This window comes from Venturia canescens, chromosome 8 (assembly GCF_019457755.1).
Source record: "Venturia canescens isolate UGA chromosome 8, ASM1945775v1, whole genome shotgun sequence".
In the NCBI taxonomy this organism is placed as follows: domain Eukaryota; kingdom Metazoa; phylum Arthropoda; class Insecta; order Hymenoptera; family Ichneumonidae; genus Venturia; species Venturia canescens.
The window spans coordinates 18,185,518-18,205,155 of NC_057428.1; the positions used below are offsets into that span (position 1 = coordinate 18,185,518).

Here is a 19,638-nt window from a genome sequence, read left to right on the forward strand (position 1 = left end):
CCTCGCACTCCCCCGCTTCCTCGACCTCCTCAAAAGTTAACCGGAGCCTCGAGGAGCCCGAAAATTGTGCCCCGGAGAGCGACAAACCCCGTTTGTTTTTCCACTAACGTTGTCGCCTCGGCAACCGATTAATACCTCTCTCCCAGGCAGTCCAGTCCCGAGCTCTTGGACTGTACCCCGCAATAGCCACGGCGTTACGTACCCTCCGCCGCCGCGCACCGCTCCCGCCAACAGCTCCTCGTTACAACACCTATCTACCGCGCTCTTATGTACGCGTATACACCAGCAACGAGCGTAGTACTGTTGTAGGCTCCTCGAGAGCTGAGGCTCTATGCCACGCGCCCGTTTACCCGGCTTAGTATCTCCTCGTTTCTCTGCGGCAAGACTCGGGACACGCAGTTGTCGCGCGACTTCGTCCTTCGCCTGCTCAAACTCGGAGGCTTCGAGGCGCGATTGGCCATCGAGAATTATCGGAATCGAGTCTCCCCGGGGCGGAGTACGAACGAGGGGGGATCTGGACTCGAATCGCTTTTGGAGCTGCTTCCGGTCTCGTCTGCAGGGAGCTCCGATCGTCGCTCGACTCGCGAATTCTCCTGGTTTTAAGAAGCTTCCTGGAGCAATCGTCGTCCGGGAAACTGGCAGTGTCCTGGGGCCGAAAATCTCCGAGGGTTCTCCAGGAACGCGGCCCTCGATCCTGACTTTCCTCAAAATATCAACGCCTCCGCGGAGAGCCTCGACGAGAAGCTCGCGCGATCGAGCGCAAGTGGAAACTCTTGTTCGGAAGCTTTGACGACCCCCTTCCGCCAGGAGAGCGTGCCAATGTGCGAACCGACGACCTACCCCAAAACCGAATCTCCGATTTATTATGACATCGGCACTGCCCAACCGGTGAGTACTTTCGATTTTTTTACTGTTTTCCCACCTTTTGGTGGTTGCTGACGGGATCGGGGCCTCGAAAGATTTCTCGTTTCGAGCTCCCTCGATCCGCGACTTCCTTCGAGGCGTCCACTCAAAGAAATCTTTTCCTCGCTACATTTCCGGAGGAATAGCAGCGAACCAGAAACGTTTGTTTACAAAAACTCGTAAAATGGGAATTTTCATGGGCACACACGGGAAAAGGTACGCGGCGAGGAGCGACCTCGCGTGCATACCTAATTAAGGCACTCTTCCCCACGTATCTTTCACGCTTATCCGACGCTCGCCCTCCCCCTCGATAACCCTCGTCCAATAACAATATTTGGAAAACCCAGTCATAAGAAAATGTGACTCACGCGTCGGCCAGATAGGAGACAAGGTCGGGGCTCCGCGGGCCGAAAAGAGCCGAAAGAATTTGAAAGGCGTTAGTCACTCGCGGCGACTACCAGGCCCCCACGAATTAACATTTATGCATGAGAATGAAAAATTCTCACAAAGTCCAACGACTCTGTGAGTTGTTCGGGGGCAAAGGTCTCCGGAGTATTGGGAGCGGGGATCGTGCGACGAGGGACCGCGAGGGCCCTTTTTCGCTCGTCGATGTCGGGCGAAGGAATTTTCAAACTCGGGCTCGAAATCCGCCGAAATGGCGAGTTCCCGACGAGCTCGAGGAGGAATCAGGCTCGCGGTATCGTAGAAAATCGAGTGGACGAGAAAGCCCGAGGCGCTCGTCGATCGTATTGACATTCACGAAGCGAGACTCGGTGCGCGATTGCCTAATGTTGATTGGCGCGCTCTGCACAGCCAAAGATGGTATAAAGATAGTGAATATGGCACGAGTGCACACTTTCTCTCGCGATCGCTCCGAGGATGCGCGCGGGGCTGCGAGAATTCCGCGTGCAGAATGCCAGAATAAAATGCCTGACCCGGGGCGTGCACGAGCGTCGCTCCGCAGCGTCTTTCCCCTCCGAAAAGGCAAGCCGAACATTGCGAGCAAGTAGTTTTTGGCGAGCGGCAAGAAAAACTGGAGAATTCGTCCTCCCCCCTCGTCGCAAATCTCACTCGGGATCGAACGCTCCTTGCTGGAATAAAAAGAAGCGAAAAAAGTGAGAGGAAGACCGGAGTCATTTCGAAACGAGCTACTCGATCGAACTCACTCGAATTAGAAGCACGCATAAATACCCAAAACATTTGACACTCACATTTAAATTCGCATTCGACAACTCAAAGTGTATCGAAGGTGTTGCGACGAGCCAGAGCCACTCGACGCCTCTTTCGTCCCTTTCGTCGCAGCTGCTGCTCACTCCGCACCGCCAACAGCTGCAACTCGTTTCCTTCGCCCCGCTCTCAATGTACACACATTTATATATGGCTCTCGACGCAGACGTGCTCGCGCGCTCATGCACGAGTCTATCACTTTTGCTGAACCTCGTCGATGCTTATTTCTCATTCGATTCTCTCGTATTTACTTCGCATGCAGTGCCCGGGGACGAGTTGTGGCGAAGGAAAATGCGCGGGCCTCGACGAACTGGACACGCTCGAATTTCTCGCTCATTGACGAACGAAATTTTTGTAGTATGACAATTCGAGAATTTCTTGGCTTTTTTATTCTCAAGCAACTTTGCGCTCAAACGTTCGCACGCGGAGAGAAAATTCGAGTGAAAACTACTATCGTCGCATCAATTGATTCATTTATTTATCTATTTATTTGTGCTCGTGGTCGTGCCAAAACATTGACGCACACACTGTTAAAAAAATTTTTTTCAAACAAGTAACTTTTTTTTAATGCAAATAAATGAATTACTTGTATATTATCTAGTAATTCATTATTGTTTCCAAGTAAATATGTTTTTGACATAAATTTAATATTTTTATGAAAACAAATATAAATTTCTTAAAAATAATTGACCGTTAATAGACGAGATTGCACGTTCACTACAAACAATGCGTCAATTTAATTCGGCTGACTAAATAAAAATTTCGACAGAGCTTTCGAATTTTTGCAGCCAAAGTATGTTTTGTTCGAAATGAAAAAAATGTACAATCTTAATTTAGGAAGTAATTTCTTTCTTCTTCCTGGAATACAAATTTTTTCGATTAAAGTTTTTTATTTTTATACCGAAAAGTAATGTGATTGCTAGAATAAAAGTCAATTACTTGTTTCAAGTACGTTGCGTGTTTCCAATGGAAAATATTGCATATTTTTCATGAGTAATTTCCACGTATGTCATCAAAATAAAATATTGTCACCAAAAATATTATTTATTTACCACGAAAATATATTATTTGCTATTGGCAGCAATTCTGTATTTAATTTAAATAACGGTATTTAGTTTCAAGAACCTTTATTATAACGACTAATCAATAACTGCCAAAAAAATGATTTATTGGACGTAAAATATTTTTTTATCCAACCCAAATGAAAATATTTTAGTAGCCAATGAATTTCCCTCAAATAATTTGAATTACTTGGAAAAAGAATTTTTTTTTAACAGTGCAAGGGCGGATTAAATTCTGGAATGTAGCACAGTAAATTTCTAAATTATCTTGGGTTCGAGCTCCTCAAATTTGACTATGTTCGTCCTCAAATTTCGTAAATTTCTTCAAATCCCGATAACAGGAAAACGGCGTTAATGATTATACTTTACATTTGATCATCGAGTGAACGTTAATTTTACAATGCTTTCTCGGTGAAGTACGTAGGAAAGGATGTTTTTGGTAAAAACCTACGAAATGGGCGATGCGGAATCCTGACACTCTGGCAGCTTGGTAATTCTTACTATTTTTTTCTTCGTGCAGAGTGTGATCTTTCGTCGATCGATTGAAGGGGTTTTGTTCATTTTTTAGATGCTGTCGACGAATCTCTCGTTGTTTCATGGTTTTCTTTTCCCCCTCGGGGAGCAAAAATTTCGTGATTCAGCCGATTCCATCGAATTCTTTTCGAACGACGATGCAGCTCGGATCCATTATACAAATGGATAGGCGACAATGTGCTCTCGGGACTTACGAGATGAACACCCGGTCTCTGTCCTTTCACTTTGCTGCACTCGCAGCACCGCATGACACGAGAACCACCTTGCCAACTTTTGTTCACTTCTTAACAGGATTTTCGACTCCCACTGATCCTCGTTTCAATGATTCGATGACGGTAGAGCGACGTGGACTGAAACCCTTCGAGATCGTTGAATTTGTTTTCTGAAAATCAGTGCAGATAATAAAATGGTTGAAATTTCATCAATTTTCTCTATTTTTCTCGCTTTCAATGACTTTTGCTTGGAACAAAAATGATTGAAAGTCGAAAAAAATGTTCGTCGAATGGATTTTGCGAAAATCCCAAAAATAAAACGAGCGAAATCCTTGAATTTTTCGCTTCGTACTTAATCGCAGCGTGAAAATTGAATTTTTCGTAATTCATTTTTGCTCCTCCCTGCACAATTGCCCATTGAATTTTCGTGAGCACGTAGAACCTTCGAGCTCGAATGTAACCGAAGTAGAAGGACCAAAGTGAAGAGGATGATTCGAGACGAGAAGCAGATGTGCGCGCGTGGCACAGGAAGTTTAGTTTTACACGAGCAGAGAGCAGCTGACTGTGCTGGCCGGACCGAAATTCCACGTGCTTTTTTCCTCCCTTTTTTCTTCTCATCCTTTATCTTTCTCCCTGTTGGGGGATGTTGGTGCTCCAAAAAGGATGGAGATGCTTCAACCACCTGAAATTTCGGGCCTCCGCCCCCGTGCACACGAGAAAAGACACGTGGTATTTTTATTTTTTACCTTCAACCGAGTCCGAAGTAAAGGAATGGGGACGTGACTTCGTAGTTTCGTTGATTCGGTCCATTCGAGAGCTCATTTTTCTCCAATATTTAATCATCTAATTATTCGTTGAAGTTAAACTACCCATCTTTAGGTACAGAATCCAATAAATTTGTTTACGAAATCGATCGAAAGGATTTCGATCGAAATCAAAGCCAACTTCAAATTTTTTGCTGCAAAAGGAAGTTTTTACGAGACAAAAGAGTAAAACGAGAAATTTTTTAGCGAAGAATCCAAACAATATTAGTTTATGAAATCAACTGAATCGATTTCGATCGAAAAGAAAGTAAATTTTGAACTTTTGGCAGTTCAACAGGTCAGAAAATGTTCGTAAAGATTTTAATCGAAAGAACATCTCGAGAGTGCTGCTGGTCGGAGGGAATTGGAGCATCAAACTAGATAGGATAATGGTACCGGAGATGGTCGGGATTGAACGTGTTTGAGGGGAGGTGAGGAGGGCGAGGAGTGCCAGAAAAGTGGTCGACAAGATTGTGGAGCAATAAGAGGAGGGTTGCAGCTGTCACAGCAGCTGCTAACCTTCCCAATATTATTCCCTCGACGATACATCGGCATCCTTCTCTCATATTTTCTTCGTTTACTCTTATTCTGGCCTCCCTCTCCTCCGCGCGTCGCATCATCCTCCGAATCTTTCCAGGTGCTGGTCTCTTCGGAGCTCGCTAAGAAAGCGAAGAAAAAGAGATAAAAATTTCTCTTTGTCCGAGGCGAACTGTTGCGATCGACCATGTGCACCGAATCCTCGGCTTCGTTGATTTTTTCCTCCCAAAAATCCTCGAGATTAACGACTCCAGTACTTTCGATCATTTCGTCCAATAATTTTCATTCCTCGGGGGAAAAAAAAGCTCGAGAGCCCACGTCTTGCTGGGTTCGTGCCTCGGAATAATTGTCGAAAACCACGAGACTCCGAGTCTGGCGTCCACGTGCTAGAAAAAAGCACCGCGGCTGTCGTCCAGGTGGTCAAACGTTTTGCCAAATCCGACAAATTCCAAAGTTCTCAGTTTCCAAAATCTACGAAAAAGGCTTTCTCCTTATTTCCATTTCCTGCTCTCCCTTCATAAGAACATCGACAAATTACTTCTCTCAATTACTTTACAACACGATAGTGAACTGAGACGATGCTAGCATGACCGGACGAGAACGGGGTTAACACGCAATCCAGGCCTCCTTTCGATCAATTTCATTTGTTTAGCCTCCGCATACACGACTCGCTACGGGTCATAGGGGCACCCGGGCCCCTTAAGAGGATGAATCAGTCGGTATATCGCAACCGTGAGTGCGAGAGAGATAGCTGCAAATTTCTAAATCGAAATTCTTTGACACAGTTTGACCGATTAAAAAAAGGCTCTGTCAGTCGATTTTTGCCATCGTCCTGCGTAGGCCGACAGCAGAGCCTTTTTTTAATCGGTCAAACTGTGTCAAAGAATTTCGATTTCGAAAATTTCAAGTGAGGTTAGTCGACTGATCCATGCTCTTAAGCAGCTTTCTTTAAAAAAATACTCGCTCGGAGTCCCATGACCTTTGGGCCATTCGGTGTTTCACATTTGTCTTCATTTTTTCATCATTCTCGTCACTATTCTTCGTGATATTGTCGCTGCCGTTGTTGCGCTGCTTCGTCGATTCACGGCCCACCTTCTCGTTGGGGCAAACGTCACTGAAACAGACCCAAAGAATTGTCGGTTTTTAGAAGTGTTCAGAAGCTGCACGATTTTTGGAGGCAGCGAAGAGCCAATTTTCGAATGATCGCAGTGCGAATTTGAATGAAAAAATTCTCAAAATTGTGAGCTTCGAATTACCGGGTCAAGATTTAAAAAATCGCGATCGTACCGACAAAATTTTGGCCACGAATCAGCTGGGGATCGAATATGAAACTTGGGAAAATAAAAATTGACGAAAAGGCTCGATCGAAGCTTCTTTTACCATATTTCAGTTATTAACGAATTTAGTCACTAAAACGAACATTGACACTCGCTTTTTACTTGAAAATTAAATTCGCTCACTTTGGGACGTGAAAAGTGCATGAAAATGCAAAAAAATCGGGAAATTTTGACTCCCCGCGGTCGTAGCCCCTTAATTATAAATTTGCTCGATATTTTCGAAAACTGAACATCTAATCGTGGGAATTGAAACGAAAGTTTTGAAAATAACGCTCCAGTACTGAAAGTGTGAACGCGTCGCGTTAAAATGGAAGTTCTCGCGATAGTTTCGTAGCTCGACTCGTTTTCGGCTCGTTTTCTCGAAGGTGTGTCGAGGCCACTTGTAACCAGGATTTAAGTTCCCCGACGTTTAACGATTATCTACGCGTTTCTAGACAAATAGATCGCTCGCCTTTTAATAGCGATATTCGCCCAGCGCATTGAGCCGCTGTCCGAGTGTATTGTGCTCGTAAAACGCTCACTTTTGTTCAATCTCGTAAACAGAGACGTTATATTTCGAACAAAAGGCGATCCGAGGACGCTCTGTTAAGTCGATCGGCCAATCCGCCCACTGGGGAATTCCTGACCTGGAAAAATTGGGGAAATTTAATTCTGTGTAAGCCACAAAAGTAGGCTTTTCAATTGGCCCGAGAGTCGGAGTTCAGTTTCGAATTAAAACGAAAAAAAAACCCCCCTCAAATCTGAAGTTTTACGAAAAGTGCATTTTCAGCGAAATTCGATAGGGAAAATTCACTAATTTCACTTTAAAAGTGCATTTTAAAATAAAACATTTGTATATACAATATTGGAAAATTGATGAATTTCTCGTGAAAATTTTCTACCTTAACAACTCTTCGAACGTAAATATCCAAAAGCCTCACGAAACCCAAAAGTTTTGTTGAAATAACGATAACGAGTTGATGCTTTTCAATTGACTCGTTCGAAGCTTTGGTTCGAAGTGGCTGACGTTGGTTCAAAAAATTCCGAAGACTCGTCAAATAATTAACACGAATGAGAGCACGACGCGAAACGCGAGTATGTAAACAAAAAGACAAAAATTCTTTGATATTTTACTTACGAGGAACTCGGGAATTATTTTGGTGCGATTCCCTCGACGAAGTCGTTCAAAACGGAGGCGATTTCTCAGCTAAATTCCCGTTGATGAAGAATTTTCCAAAATCGGTCCCAAGTCCCCAAAAATGTGGCAGACCTGAAAAAAATCTCGATTTTCTACAAAAGAAATGAAGTTTTGAAAAATATTTGACGAGGGCTCGAGTTTCGGGTGCATTTTTCAGGAAAATGTCGAAGGGGAACGGAATGCGAGTGAGGGTTTCGAATGTGGGCACGAATCTCGTCAAGAATCTTTGTTAAACGCGAACACATGTCGTTTTTCCTTTCGTGTCGCCATATGCCGCACGCTGCTCATCTCCGGGGCCAATTGCGGGTCCGATGGAAATAATAAGGCAGCCTTTTATGCGGGGGTGGTGGCGTTAGGAGGGTTAGCCCGTCGCTTGAAAAGACTGGCATTCGATCCCGCTCGGAGTTCTCGAGAGAGGGATCAGAAAATGATGGAAAAACGTTGATTCAAGCGTTTTGCAAGCGATAAACCGAGCCACAATAACAGATAATAAACAAAAAGTAAAATAACCGAGAAAGTAGTAGAATATCGAGCGTGGGCTTGTTACGACACGGCAATCGATAGGAAGATGGCGTTGGCGTCGCCGGGCCGCGGCGCAGCAGTGAAGGCCCGGGCTTGTCGCGCGCCTCCTCGGGTCAGGCAGCACGGAGAAGGGGGGAGAAGGTCGAAGAAGGCCGCAGCTGTCTTCGGAGAGACCATACATCGTGAATGTGTTCGATACTCGACATTAAAGCGAATGTTCTCGTTTCCCCCCTCGCCCCGCTGGCTCTCGTCCTTCGCTGCGTTTCGCTCGATTTGTTAGATCTCGCGTTGCGATCGAACGAGTCAAAAAAAATTTGGGATTTCGACGAATAATGAGGCTGTATTTCAATGTTTTAACGATTTTCTGAACGTTTTTTTTAAGGTATGAACTATTCGTCACGGTTTTATCACGGTTTTATATTCCTTTGATTGCGTTTCGTCGTCGATGTCTCGAAGGATCGTTCGATGCGACAAATCAGTACGCACGGTGCTCGAGTTGCCAAGTGACGCAGCACCGTCGCTCGTTCGCGCCTCTCGCTCCGACTCGTGCGCGATGCGCTTCTCTCCGTCTCTTCCACACACGGGTTCGTGCTGCGGCTTCTCCCCACCCTGTTTCTCGTTGGACTAAATCCCAGCTTTTCTTTTTTCTTCGCAACTAGCCTCAGCCTCCCCGCCGGTATAACACAGTACGAGTGGGTACGAGTTAAACGCTCTCGAGCGCTCGCACGAGCGTAGCCGTAGTTAGTCCGTCAGAAACTATCGTGGCGTGCGGATCGTGTTTTGCTCTGTCTCCGGAGCAAAACACACTTACGCGGCGTTTGACAAGTTGATTGAAACCTCGAAAAATTCTGTCGATTCGTGCACGCGGAAAGTGAGATTTAACACGAAGTGAATAGACATTTGAAGGATAATTGAAAACACGAGTTCGAAAATCTCGTTTGGAACTTGGCCAAGTTTATCCAAGTGTTTTATCGCGAGGGAGTTCGTTGAACTTTTCACTCGAACAATTGTTGTGGCTTTTTTCTCGCCGGTAAACGCGGCTTTTTCCAACTTTTCCAAGCCGCCTCGATACCATCAACCGCGAACGAACGTTCTGAACTTTAAAATACGAAAGTAACGCCCGAGGCAAAAAATCTCTCACGCGATAAATTTATTTTCCTGTGCACATCTCTTTTTCATTCACTTTTTCTCAACGAGCCTTTTTCCTTTTGTCGTCGTCTCGTGGATATATAATAATACGTGCGTGTTTTAAATATGGTGCGGGGTTTGTCGCAATGGACGAAGACCCTGAGCTTTCCAGCGAGGGTCTCCCCACAACGACCTGCCAAAGAGTCTAAGGGCTTTCACGTCAGCCCCAGCTCTAGTCCGACCTCGCCTCCTAGTCCCATCAATGATAACATGGACAAAACACCAATTATCACGGATACCGAGGTTAGAACATTTCCATCGCTATAATTACGCCGCATAATTCCATCGTCATTTAATTCCATCATTCAATCTCAATTAAAGACGAACCGATCAGATATTATTGTCAAAAATACAACAAAGGCACAAGTAATATTTGATCAAATACCTTAAAATATTTGACTGGCCCTTCGTTTTCATTTGAACTTTCTTATGCAATTGAAGATACTTCAGTTTCAACATACAACCAAAAGCAATTGGACAACGATTGCCAAAATGATTTTTATCGTAGAAAGTGCCTGAATTTGACAGTTTCGTGACTGAGCAGCTGTCAAATTTGCGCATATTTTTGATCCATCGTTCCTTCCCCTTCCTACATTCCATTGTCGGGCGAATTCGAATAATATTTGGTGTAGTAAATCGAAAATGAAAGGACAATAAAGCGGATGGAGATGGAACACTTGAAAAAAATGGTTAAAGCAATAATTGCTGGAAACTGAATAGTCGTTAATGGTTGATGCTTTTTATGATTTCTTTGGAACGTTCGACATTCGCACAGTTAGGATTCTTCCCCAACGTTTTATATAGACTCGTTCTTTTGATATGTACATACGGCCAGGTATATTGGCATATATACAAGTTTTATGTGTTGTATATTTATGTATGCGTATATAGATATAGAAATGTGAGCGTAATACAGCATCGAGAACGAGATAACGGTCTTACAGTCGACGAACAAGCGACACGTACATGCGGACATGCGGACAGCGATGTGTGTGTGTGTGTGTGTGTGTTGATTTTATATACATATTATGGGTTACCATGCCGGAGTGCTGATAGCGTTTGGAGCGTTTTCATCGTCCTCGAAGAAACGTCGTTTGGCTTCTGTTCATTTCTCCGTATAAAAACCGATGTTTACGTCGGCATTGATTTGTTAAAAAATGATGAAATTAGCATTTTCGTCATATTCATACGGCTAATTGGGATACCTTAATAGCGGCTTGGTTCATCGAACGTTGTAATAAAAACGACTCGACGACCTTGAGGGAGACACAAAAACGTCGAGTAATCCGGCGTAACGAGAGCTTTCTCCTCAATTTTCGTAAAACCTCCGCTTTCAGATGACATTTGTCGCGCGAGTGTCCGTTAATTTTTGAACAAGTCGGACTGTGGGTGGTCGAGAGGAGATTTTTCTCACGGATTGTGGGTCGAAACGTTGACGAAAATATTGGTGATGAAATTCGTCCGCCATTTTGGGGCCTCGGACACTTGCCTTTTCCTTTTTTGAGGGAACTCTGTCGGTCGATGGATAGCTCGGCGTTGACAGGTAGAATTTTTCCGGTGTGGAAGCAGCGCCGAATTCTCGCCGGGGGGTGGACGCTTCCAGAACTATTTTCCGCTCGGTAGCTATCTCGCGGGGGAAAAGGGAACTAAAATGTAGCGTTTCGCGGTTCGGGTGTACTCGTGCACCGCAGTCCCCCATCCGCGCTGTTTATCGAGCTTCTCGAGCTTCGTACGACCACACGTGGTCGCATAAGCGTATAAATACATTTTTCGCCCTTCCCCGCCCCTGGCCAGCTCTCCCGCTGGGCCCGAACGCAGCCGGGGGCACGTGGCCTCGTATCCTGTGCGGTTGGAAGGGTCTCGCGTGCCCCTATCTAACGCATAATAATGTAAATAAACTCTCGACGCTCTCTCCCCCCTCGCTTACTCCCGGCTGCCCCGAGTCTCGAGCACGGACCCTTCTGTGTCGAAAAGCGTTTTATTTCTCCCTCCGGAAGTCGTCTAACCCACATTACATCCTCGATCAATTAATTACTGTAATAGCCGGCACAACCGAGCTCTTGAACCATTGTTTCCAATTGTAAGATCTTCCGAAACGATTGGGGAGGAATTTTTTAACGAAGCTTCGCGAGTGTTCACGACTACGGGACTAGAAATATTTTCTTTCGTTAATATTTTTGTATTATTTCATAGCAGTCCGTTTTCGTTTATATTCCAAGTACTCATTTATTTTTATTCATGAAATTACCAATGCATAAAAAGACTCTTGATGCGTAACCCACTCCACGCATCAAGGGACTCGAGTATGTTACTGTGCGAGTCGGCCCTTTATTCTCGAACTTACATAGCGCTGGAGCGAGGCCGGAAGTCGTTGAACGAATTTGCATCCCCCGGTTAATTGGTCCCTTTGCCGCGGCGACGAGCACTCGCCCGTCTTGACGACTCGACTCGTTTTTTTTTCGTTCTTATTTACTCGCGTATAAACACATTATACGTATACGTGCTTTGACTTCCGTTGACGGATGAAATTCATGGCAGTCGCCGTATCCGGCTGGGCGAACGGGGAGAAGAACGCTTCGAACGAAGGGCAAGACGGTGAGGATCGAACTGTCACGGAGAGACGATTTTTTCTACGAATTCGTCGCGAGAAATGATTCCGAGAAATACTGACACTCGTGCAGAGCCTCGAAAACGCAACATTACGGGCCAGCAGCGTCAAAACATTCGAAGAAACTATAGAAATAACTTGAACACGGAGTGGAGGCGACAGAGGGCGCTCCGCAGGGCTAGTGCATACGCGGACGCCCGGAGGTCGCCACCGTCGCGCGGCTCAAACACCCCGTGCCGTTTATTTAGTATGTTTACGCAGGTTTTTGCACGCTAGATCGCTCCTACGTGTCTACCAGTGCTGCACATAAAAGAAGAAGATTACTTTTCGCAGCTAGCTTAAAACCGGGCAAAAGCATGTGTGCAGCAGACTTTTACTCCGCGGACGACTCTCCGTCAGGCTCGAACACGCGCGCGAGGCACAAAGAATGAAAAGAAAAAAGGAATAAGTAGGCGTGGCGAATGGAAGTGGGTGGAAGGGGAGGAGGAAAGACGCGCTCGACGGCGGAAGCGTGGGAACCGAACGAGAAACAGATGGCCTCGGCTGCTTCCGAGATCTCTCGGTATCCTTCGTCGCCCTCTTCTGCTTCTTCTCCCCCCACCATCTTCACTCTCGTTTCGTACTCTCGTGCCTCTTTGCACACGCGATCGCCCCGCTCACCACCAGACTCGGCAACGCATTCGTACGTTACAGCAGGAGAAAAATAAAAGATTCCAACTATCATGTACGAGTCGTTCCTCGCGGCCAACAAAAAATCGTATTGAATCATACGACCCCAGGATAATACTGCTGCTAGCCAAGCGAATTCTTCGCACTATGAGCTCAGCTTTTTTCACGAACTAAGAAGACCTCTAACGGTGCCACCTGCGCCGATTTCTCGCAGCGGCGAATACTTTCTCGATTATTTTCTTTGGAAAATGCACTTTCGGAATCGTTTTCAATTGCTCATTTTTTCTCGAAATTCACGACTAACAGCGATCTTAAAATTATCAACTCACCAAGCTTTTTTCCATATTCGTGTTCTTTTGTCCGCTGTGGATCGCGACAGCGAAATGTACAGCGAGACAATTCCGTTGCGGTCACGCTCTAAGTACATATTGCATCGAGCAGTAAACAGAAACGATCTTAAAAAGACATGCACATGCGAATTACATGTTACATATGCCAACGCACACGCATCGAGTTGCAACGATATAATTTTATCGTGCGAATGACCCTCGTGGGAAAACGCAGCGAGGAACTCTTTGAAATCTTAACCGGCGTCGCCCGTCGGCCATTTTGCATAATAGGATGCATATCCCTCGCTTTCGTAATGTCGGTCACGCCAACCGGAAGCTATTTTATTCAATAAAGTCTCTTACTTTTCTCGATTTCCGGTTTCTACTGTACGAGTCGAGTATTTTATTAATTGGCAGATTTATTACGATCGTTATTTGTGACGTGGAAATAAATGTGATTCAGGGGATAATTGAAAATCTTGATTTATTCCGATGCTTTGATTTAACACATTCGATTAGAAATATCTTGGAATAACTCGAGACTCGAATCGTTCCGTGTCCGGGAATTACGAGTTTTTCAACATTTCGAAACTCTTCCTGATCCTCGCCGTCCAATGTCGAATTTCCGCTTCCCATGAACATACGCAACACTTTTTTTCTCACCCGTGTTTGCTTTCGTCTTGCGACTTTGACGCTGCACGTTGTCTATGCTTTTTTGCGCTCACTTTTTTCTCGGAATATTTCTCTCTGGTCCACTCCGCGGCTGCTTTTTTCCGCACCTCTCCCCTTGCGGTTTTACTCAGGAAGTCGAGAGTTTCCTGGCGGGCCATAACACGTCTCGATCACAGCGATACACGCGGAATGTCGACCTTTTTTGTCGGTTACGAAACTCCTCTTTTTGTGCGTTCGTTGTCTCGAATTTGAACGTGTTATATTCCGTCGTTTTCATCCGTGAACGGAATAATCGACATTCGTTTTCACCGTATGCACGTTATTTTCACAACACGCGAAGAAAATGGAAACGTTCGCGGGGAGAAAAATGTGGCCGACCTTCGTAAACAATGCCATATTAAGCGACAAAAAACCGTTAGAGTTCAGACTCCTATAGCAAATAACGTCGAGGCGCGAAATGCTCAATTAAAACGCTGCTTCCACGCTTTTGTCTTTTTTATGCCCGATCCTCCGGCGTAACAACGACGGAGACGTCTAAATTAACGGAGCGCGGGGGAAAGCGAGGGAAAGGAGGCGGCGCTGATGTACGTGTGAAGACGAAATTGTAAGAGGCGCTAGATTTTCCAGAAAGCGCCGCGGGAGGGCTTCGCGTTATTTTTTCGGTCGAACATATTTCTGGGAGAAAAAAGTGTTGAAAAGTTCGAAAAAGTATAGAACGCCGAATAATATTCTTTGTTGAATAACTCGAATATTTATTTCGATAAAGCACCGAGAAATTCGCCGAAAAATCTCAAGTTAAATGGGTCAAATTGAAAAGAAGCGATCGGTCGTTGTAAAAAATGCAAAAGATGGCGAAACGGTTGCGTTCATTTCGAAATTTTGTGAACGTCGTCGACAGGTGCGGATTTTAAAGGACTGCGAGAAGATCTTGAGAGAGAAAGAGGAGATGAGAAATGAGATAAAGTGGAACGTGGCCGTAATGCTCGCTACCTTGTCCGTTATTCCTCAGTGACGTCAGGCGCAGGGCTTGTAAAAGAGAGAGAGAGAAAGAGCGCAACAAAGAGAGGTTATGTTTCTCGGAGATTCTAAGCACTCGTGATGTCACGCGGGGGGGACCACCGGAGTTTACGAATTCTCGATACTTTTTCTTTGTTATTTTTTTCTTCTTCGTACCAATGATAATCCTTTCTGTACATCATTTATGTATAATCCATAATGCAAGCTATTTTGAATGACAAAGCTCGATTGAGCGCGTACGTACGCGTGACACGAAAAACATATTCCAGTGTGTCCGATCAATGTAGAATAGAATTCTTCGAACGAAAAACCAACAAAAAAAACCTTACGAAAGATCTTGGAAGGATAAAATTTTATTATTCCGCGCGGTTAATCTTTTGATCTCAGTCTTCTCGGTAAAACGTTTTCGTAAAAAATATCAACCGCGTTCCATTGTTTCGGTTATTCAAAAACAAATCGTCGAAGGTTACACTAAAATATTCGATTTTAAATTCCCCAAGAATGTTGAAGAACCGAGTCTCCGACTTGACTGCTCTCAACGTGCGGTATTTCGAACCGTAGAAATGATAATTATCGCTTAGTCGAGATGCATCCTGAATTATATGCTGCTAAATGAGGTAAAATATGGATTGAGGTCCGTCTCCGGCGAGTGTGTGCGTGTGGGCGTCGCAGGAACGCACACAACATGCGAACCTCGGTCAACGGTCAGGTATCGCCGACCTTGCCGGTCGTGCAGGTTTCAACAGGTAAAATACACGCGAGGCCCTGAGACAGGTATGCCGTTTTCAATACTCACACAGACACGAGAAAGTTTATCCTACGGGAGTCGTATTGAAAAAGCGAGAGAAAGATGGCGAGTTTATGCGTGTGTCAAAAATGGCAGCGTGTTAGTTTACGGCTGAGGCGTTCTTAGATGTCGCGCGTCTCGCGTACGACTGCAAAGACTCCTTCCCCCACTCCGCGCGTGGCCGGTATGCGACTCGATCGGTGCGAAAGAGGGGAAGAATTTCAGGCAGGTTCGAACTTGCTGACGCACACACTTCACTTACGATTTTTATTCGGTTTTAATGATTTTTAAATCGTCACTGATTACGAAATATTGAAAATCGACTTTGTATTCATTCCGAGTGGAAAAATTACAGTTGAACGGGGTTAACAGGATTATTTTTAGATCGAAAAAATAGCACGAGCCTCTTGACCTCCCACGTTTATTTACTCCGTCAATTTCACGTCCCCCCACAATGCTCAACAGAAATACACACCGAAGGTCGATGGCATTCGGACCTTTTCGGAAATCAACGCTCCGGGAGAGTGTTCTATAAATACGAAAGCTCATTTTCCACATTTTTCGATAATTTATTAAAACGTGATTTATTTTTCTTCGTTACAGAATTTCGGGGATTTGGAGGCTGAGAAAGCGATCATGGGCTCCATTGTTTTTTGCATCCATCACAAAGACGGCTGCAAATGGTCCGACGAGCTGAGGAAACTCAAGGTACTTTTGACACTTGGAATTTCTTCGTTTTTCAGTCACAAAATTTTCATCATTTTCTCCGCTCAATCAGATCAATTTGCAACGCTGTCATTTCATTCGTTCTCATTTAATTTCAGGCTCACTTGAACACGTGCAAACACGATGCGGTGCCTTGCACGAACAAGTGCGGGGCCATGATTCCTCGCGTTTTGATGGAAGATCATCTCAAATACACGTGTGCACAAAGACGAGCACGCTGTGACTTTTGCGCCAAAGAATTCACCGGTCACACTCTCGAGGTAAGCCACTTTCCGAGAATCAAAACGTCGGCTTTGAATTAGCAAAAAAATTATTATTTTTCCATACTTTTGTAGAAACACACTGGAACTTGCGGTTACGAGCCACTATACTGCGAAAACAAATGCGGGATGAAGGTACAGAGAAGACATTTGGGCCAGCACAAATTAGGCGAATGCGCGAAAAGACTCGTCGCCTGTCGTTATTGCAACAAAGAATTCGTCTTCGACACCCTCGGAGCCCACCACGCCAAGTGTGGACGCTTTCCTGTCGCTTGTCCACATCGGTGCGAAACCGCCGTCCTACCGAGAGAAGACCTCGAAATTCATCTCAAGGACCATTGCACCACGCATCTTTTGTCCTGTACCTTCAAAGATGCCGGTTGTCGATTCAAGGTACGGATTCTTCGACTTTCTTCCTCCATGAGAACATCAATTCATTCGTTTCTTGGATCTGGAATTAAATTTAGACACAATCAATTAACATTGGATCGCTTAATTGAATTTTTTTTTGGAATCACAAGAATCGTCGATTTTTTAAGAACTTTTTTAATGAATTGTTATTCTTCGTCGTGCAGGGCAATCGATTTTCGCTGGACAAACACGTCGAAGAATCTGCCAAAATGCATCTTAGCCTAATGTGTAGCGTCGTGACGAAACAGCAACATCAAATCACCAGTCTCAAGTCAGCCATGAGCAAATTATCGTTGAATTATACCGGAACCCTCATCTGGAAAATCAACGATTACACGGTGAAAATGGCAGAGGCTAAAGCCAAGGAAGGCATGGAACTTGTCAGCCCACCCTTCTATACTAGTCAATATGGGTACAAACTTCAGGTGAGATTTGCATTTCTTATTCCTTTGAAGACAAACTTTTTTCCTCGCGTACCTCTTCTTGGTCTCGCTGTGAAAAAAGATATTATTTAAAAATACTAGTTTTGTAACGAATTTTTTTTTAACGATTTCCAGGCCTCGATATTCCTCAACGGAAATGGAACGGGCGAAGGAAGCCACTTGTCGATATACATAAAGATCTTACCCGGAGAATACGATGCGCTACTGCGTTGGCCTTTTTCACACAGCGTGTCATTCACGATGTTCGATCAGACGGTTCAAGCAGAGAAGGCGTGCAACATCGTCGAGAGTTTCATCCCTGATCCAACGTGGAAAAATTTTCAACGACCTTCCCGCGAGCCCGATTCCCTTGGTTTTGGATTCCCGAGATTCGTCTCCCACGAAATGGTGAAAAAACGACATTTCGTCAAGGACGACACGATGTTTATAAGAGTCAAAGTCGATCCGAGCAAAATTGTTGCGGTTTAACGAATTTTTGTCTCTTCGAACTGTAATTATGATAAAATTTTTTGCAAATAACAGAAGGAAAATTGAACGAACGAACCGTGCCGAAATTTCAGCATTTCGGAATCTAAAAAGTTGTAAAAATTCTTCAATTCATCGTAACAGAAGGCAAATCAGCGTTGTTAAATCAATTTCGATGTCGGAAAAACAAATGAAAATATTATATTCAATAGGAATTTACAACGGGAAAACAAAAACCAAACGACGAAGAAATTTTTGCTTCGAGATCCACCGATCGAATGTAAATACAACAGGACAAGGTAGAAAAAAAATCGAATGAAAAAACTAAACGAGGTGTGGCATTTAACAGGAGAATAGACTCGAATAGTTTGTACGATTGTAAATAGTTTTTATCTACATAGTTTTTATATAAACATTTATATATATTTTAGATTTGTAAGGAGAAAATGTGATTGAGATGCTAGTGACAGTATGTAAAACGATCCATAAAAGTTTCTTTGTTTACGGATTATCAAAATAAAATGAAAATATAAGTGCATTTGCGATGAAAAATAAAACCAAAGCATTATTCAATTTATTCATTTATCAAATATTCCAAACGCAAGGCCATAAAGTTAACCAGTGTTACTTATTCTTACGTAATCCTTATTAATTAACATCACTTTTCCTATTCCCTGTATCGCTATTGAGAACTTTCGCCTCTTTGAGAATCCTGTGCCAAATTTTCCTTGCCCTGTTGACCAAATCAGTTAATTAGAATTCCCCCCCTTAACTCGAGTCTCGTTACAAAATCATTAAAAAAGAATAGCGTACCATTTGAATCCTCAAAACTTGGTCCAATGCATGCGGCAACAAGGGACGGATACTGTTTAGCTCCATTGATGTGACATTGTCCAGTTGAGCATGCAAGAGATCACTCTTGAAAAAAGCATCGATGGATGTTCTCAGTTTTGCCATTCTCATGTCCCAAATATCCTGCGAGTCAAACACCAAAGAATTTTTGATGTAATTGAGTACAGACAAAGTTCATCCATGGATGCCGATTAAATTTTTTAAATGAATTTACGGGGCAATATCTGGGGAGAATTGATGAAGAAGCAAGCTCACCTTGACAGCAGTGCGTATTTCTTCAGCTCGAGAAAAGTCATTGGCAGCCATATTCAGAAGCATATGAGCGGTGTTCATGTAGTGATTACTGGGCATTTGTGTAAGATTTCTGAATACCGAAAGTCACTGCATTGTAAATAAATCATTCACGTATTTTTCAAAATAATTATACTTTTATAGTTTGTATAGAAAATGGTATAGTCATAAGAGTGAACTTTTTCTATGACGATGATGTTAAAAGAGTGAAATATTACTTTGACAATTTTTCGTTGGCCAATATTTCGTTCAAGTTGTCAACATCCATCCACTCTGGAGCAACAATACGACACTTTTCGAGTTGCCTCAAGTGAAACGCCATCCAAATGGGAACTTTGATAGGTATACCGGCCCGAAAGGGACCGAGAGAGCCAGAAATTAAATGAACTTCATCGAGATTGAATAGCGGCAAAATACTAATAGGGTCTTTGTCTCCCATAAATTCGACTTCGGTTGGATCCATCGCGAAAAAAAGGTCAAACAATGAAAATCAACTTTTGCAACACAAACAGGCGATTGTTCGTAGCATCTGACGATTTGACACTGAAGTTTTTCGATCTCTAGGTTAGAGAGAGGGAAATCAACAAAAGCGCGGGAAAACGGGACT

The 19,638-nt window shown here is 44.0% G+C and overlaps 2 protein-coding genes and 1 long non-coding RNA gene across 5 annotated transcripts; 1 reads left to right on the forward strand and 2 right to left on the reverse strand.

The window, feature by feature from the left end:
* The first annotated feature begins 228 nt into the window (after nt 1-228).
* On the forward strand, nt 229-18,445 carry Traf4 (TNF receptor associated factor 4). Of its 3 annotated transcripts, none has more exons than XM_043426734.1 (6): nt 229-888; nt 16,187-16,291; nt 16,408-16,569; nt 16,645-16,962; nt 17,145-17,405; nt 17,538-18,445. In XM_043426734.1, the coding sequence occupies exons 1-6, from the start codon at nt 820-822 to the stop codon at nt 17,889-17,891; spliced, it is 1,269 nt and encodes a 422-aa protein (XP_043282669.1). In that variant the 5' UTR covers nt 229-819; the 3' UTR covers nt 17,892-18,445. The 3 variants fall into 3 exon arrangements, with proteins under 3 accessions (XP_043282669.1, XP_043282667.1, XP_043282668.1); XM_043426732.1 differs by lacking the exon at nt 229-888 and adding an exon at nt 9,004-9,744; XM_043426733.1 differs by lacking the exon at nt 229-888 and adding an exon at nt 14,465-14,677.
* LOC122414999 (uncharacterized) lies at nt 6,158-7,851 on the reverse strand. Its single transcript, XR_006261842.1, has 3 exons — nt 7,732-7,851; nt 7,136-7,240; nt 6,158-6,391 (listed from the first exon to the last, which is right to left on the reverse strand). It is a non-coding gene; the product is annotated as an uncharacterized lncRNA (long non-coding RNA).
* Nucleotides 18,441-19,612, reverse strand: Psf2 (DNA replication complex GINS protein PSF2-like protein). Its single transcript, XM_043426748.1, has 4 exons — nt 19,250-19,612; nt 18,996-19,104; nt 18,702-18,863; nt 18,441-18,621 (listed from the first exon to the last, which is right to left on the reverse strand). The coding sequence occupies exons 1-4, from the start codon at nt 19,492-19,494 to the stop codon at nt 18,571-18,573; spliced, it is 567 nt and encodes a 188-aa protein (XP_043282683.1). The 5' UTR covers nt 19,495-19,612; the 3' UTR covers nt 18,441-18,570.
* Nucleotides 19,613-19,638: the final 26 nt, after the last annotated feature.

Coding starts and splice junctions, on each gene's coding strand:
- Psf2 (XM_043426748.1), bottom strand. CDS start 19,494: ATGGATCCAACCGAAGTCGAATTTATGGGAGACAAAGACCCTATTAGT. Junction 19,105..19,249: donor GCCAACGAAAAATTGTCAAA/GTAATATTTCAC, acceptor TTCGGTATTCAG/AAATCTTACACAAATGCCCA. Junction 18,622..18,701: donor AAGTTTTGAGGATTCAAATG/GTACGCTATTCT, acceptor TTTGGTCAACAG/GGCAAGGAAAATTTGGCACA.
- Traf4 (XM_043426732.1), top strand. CDS start 9,568: ATGGTGCGGGGTTTGTCGCAATGGACGAAGACCCTGAGCTTTCCAGCG. Junction 9,745..16,186: donor CAATTATCACGGATACCGAG/GTTAGAACATTT, acceptor TCTTCGTTACAG/AATTTCGGGGATTTGGAGGC. Junction 16,963..17,144: donor ATGCCGGTTGTCGATTCAAG/GTACGGATTCTT, acceptor TTCGTCGTGCAG/GGCAATCGATTTTCGCTGGA.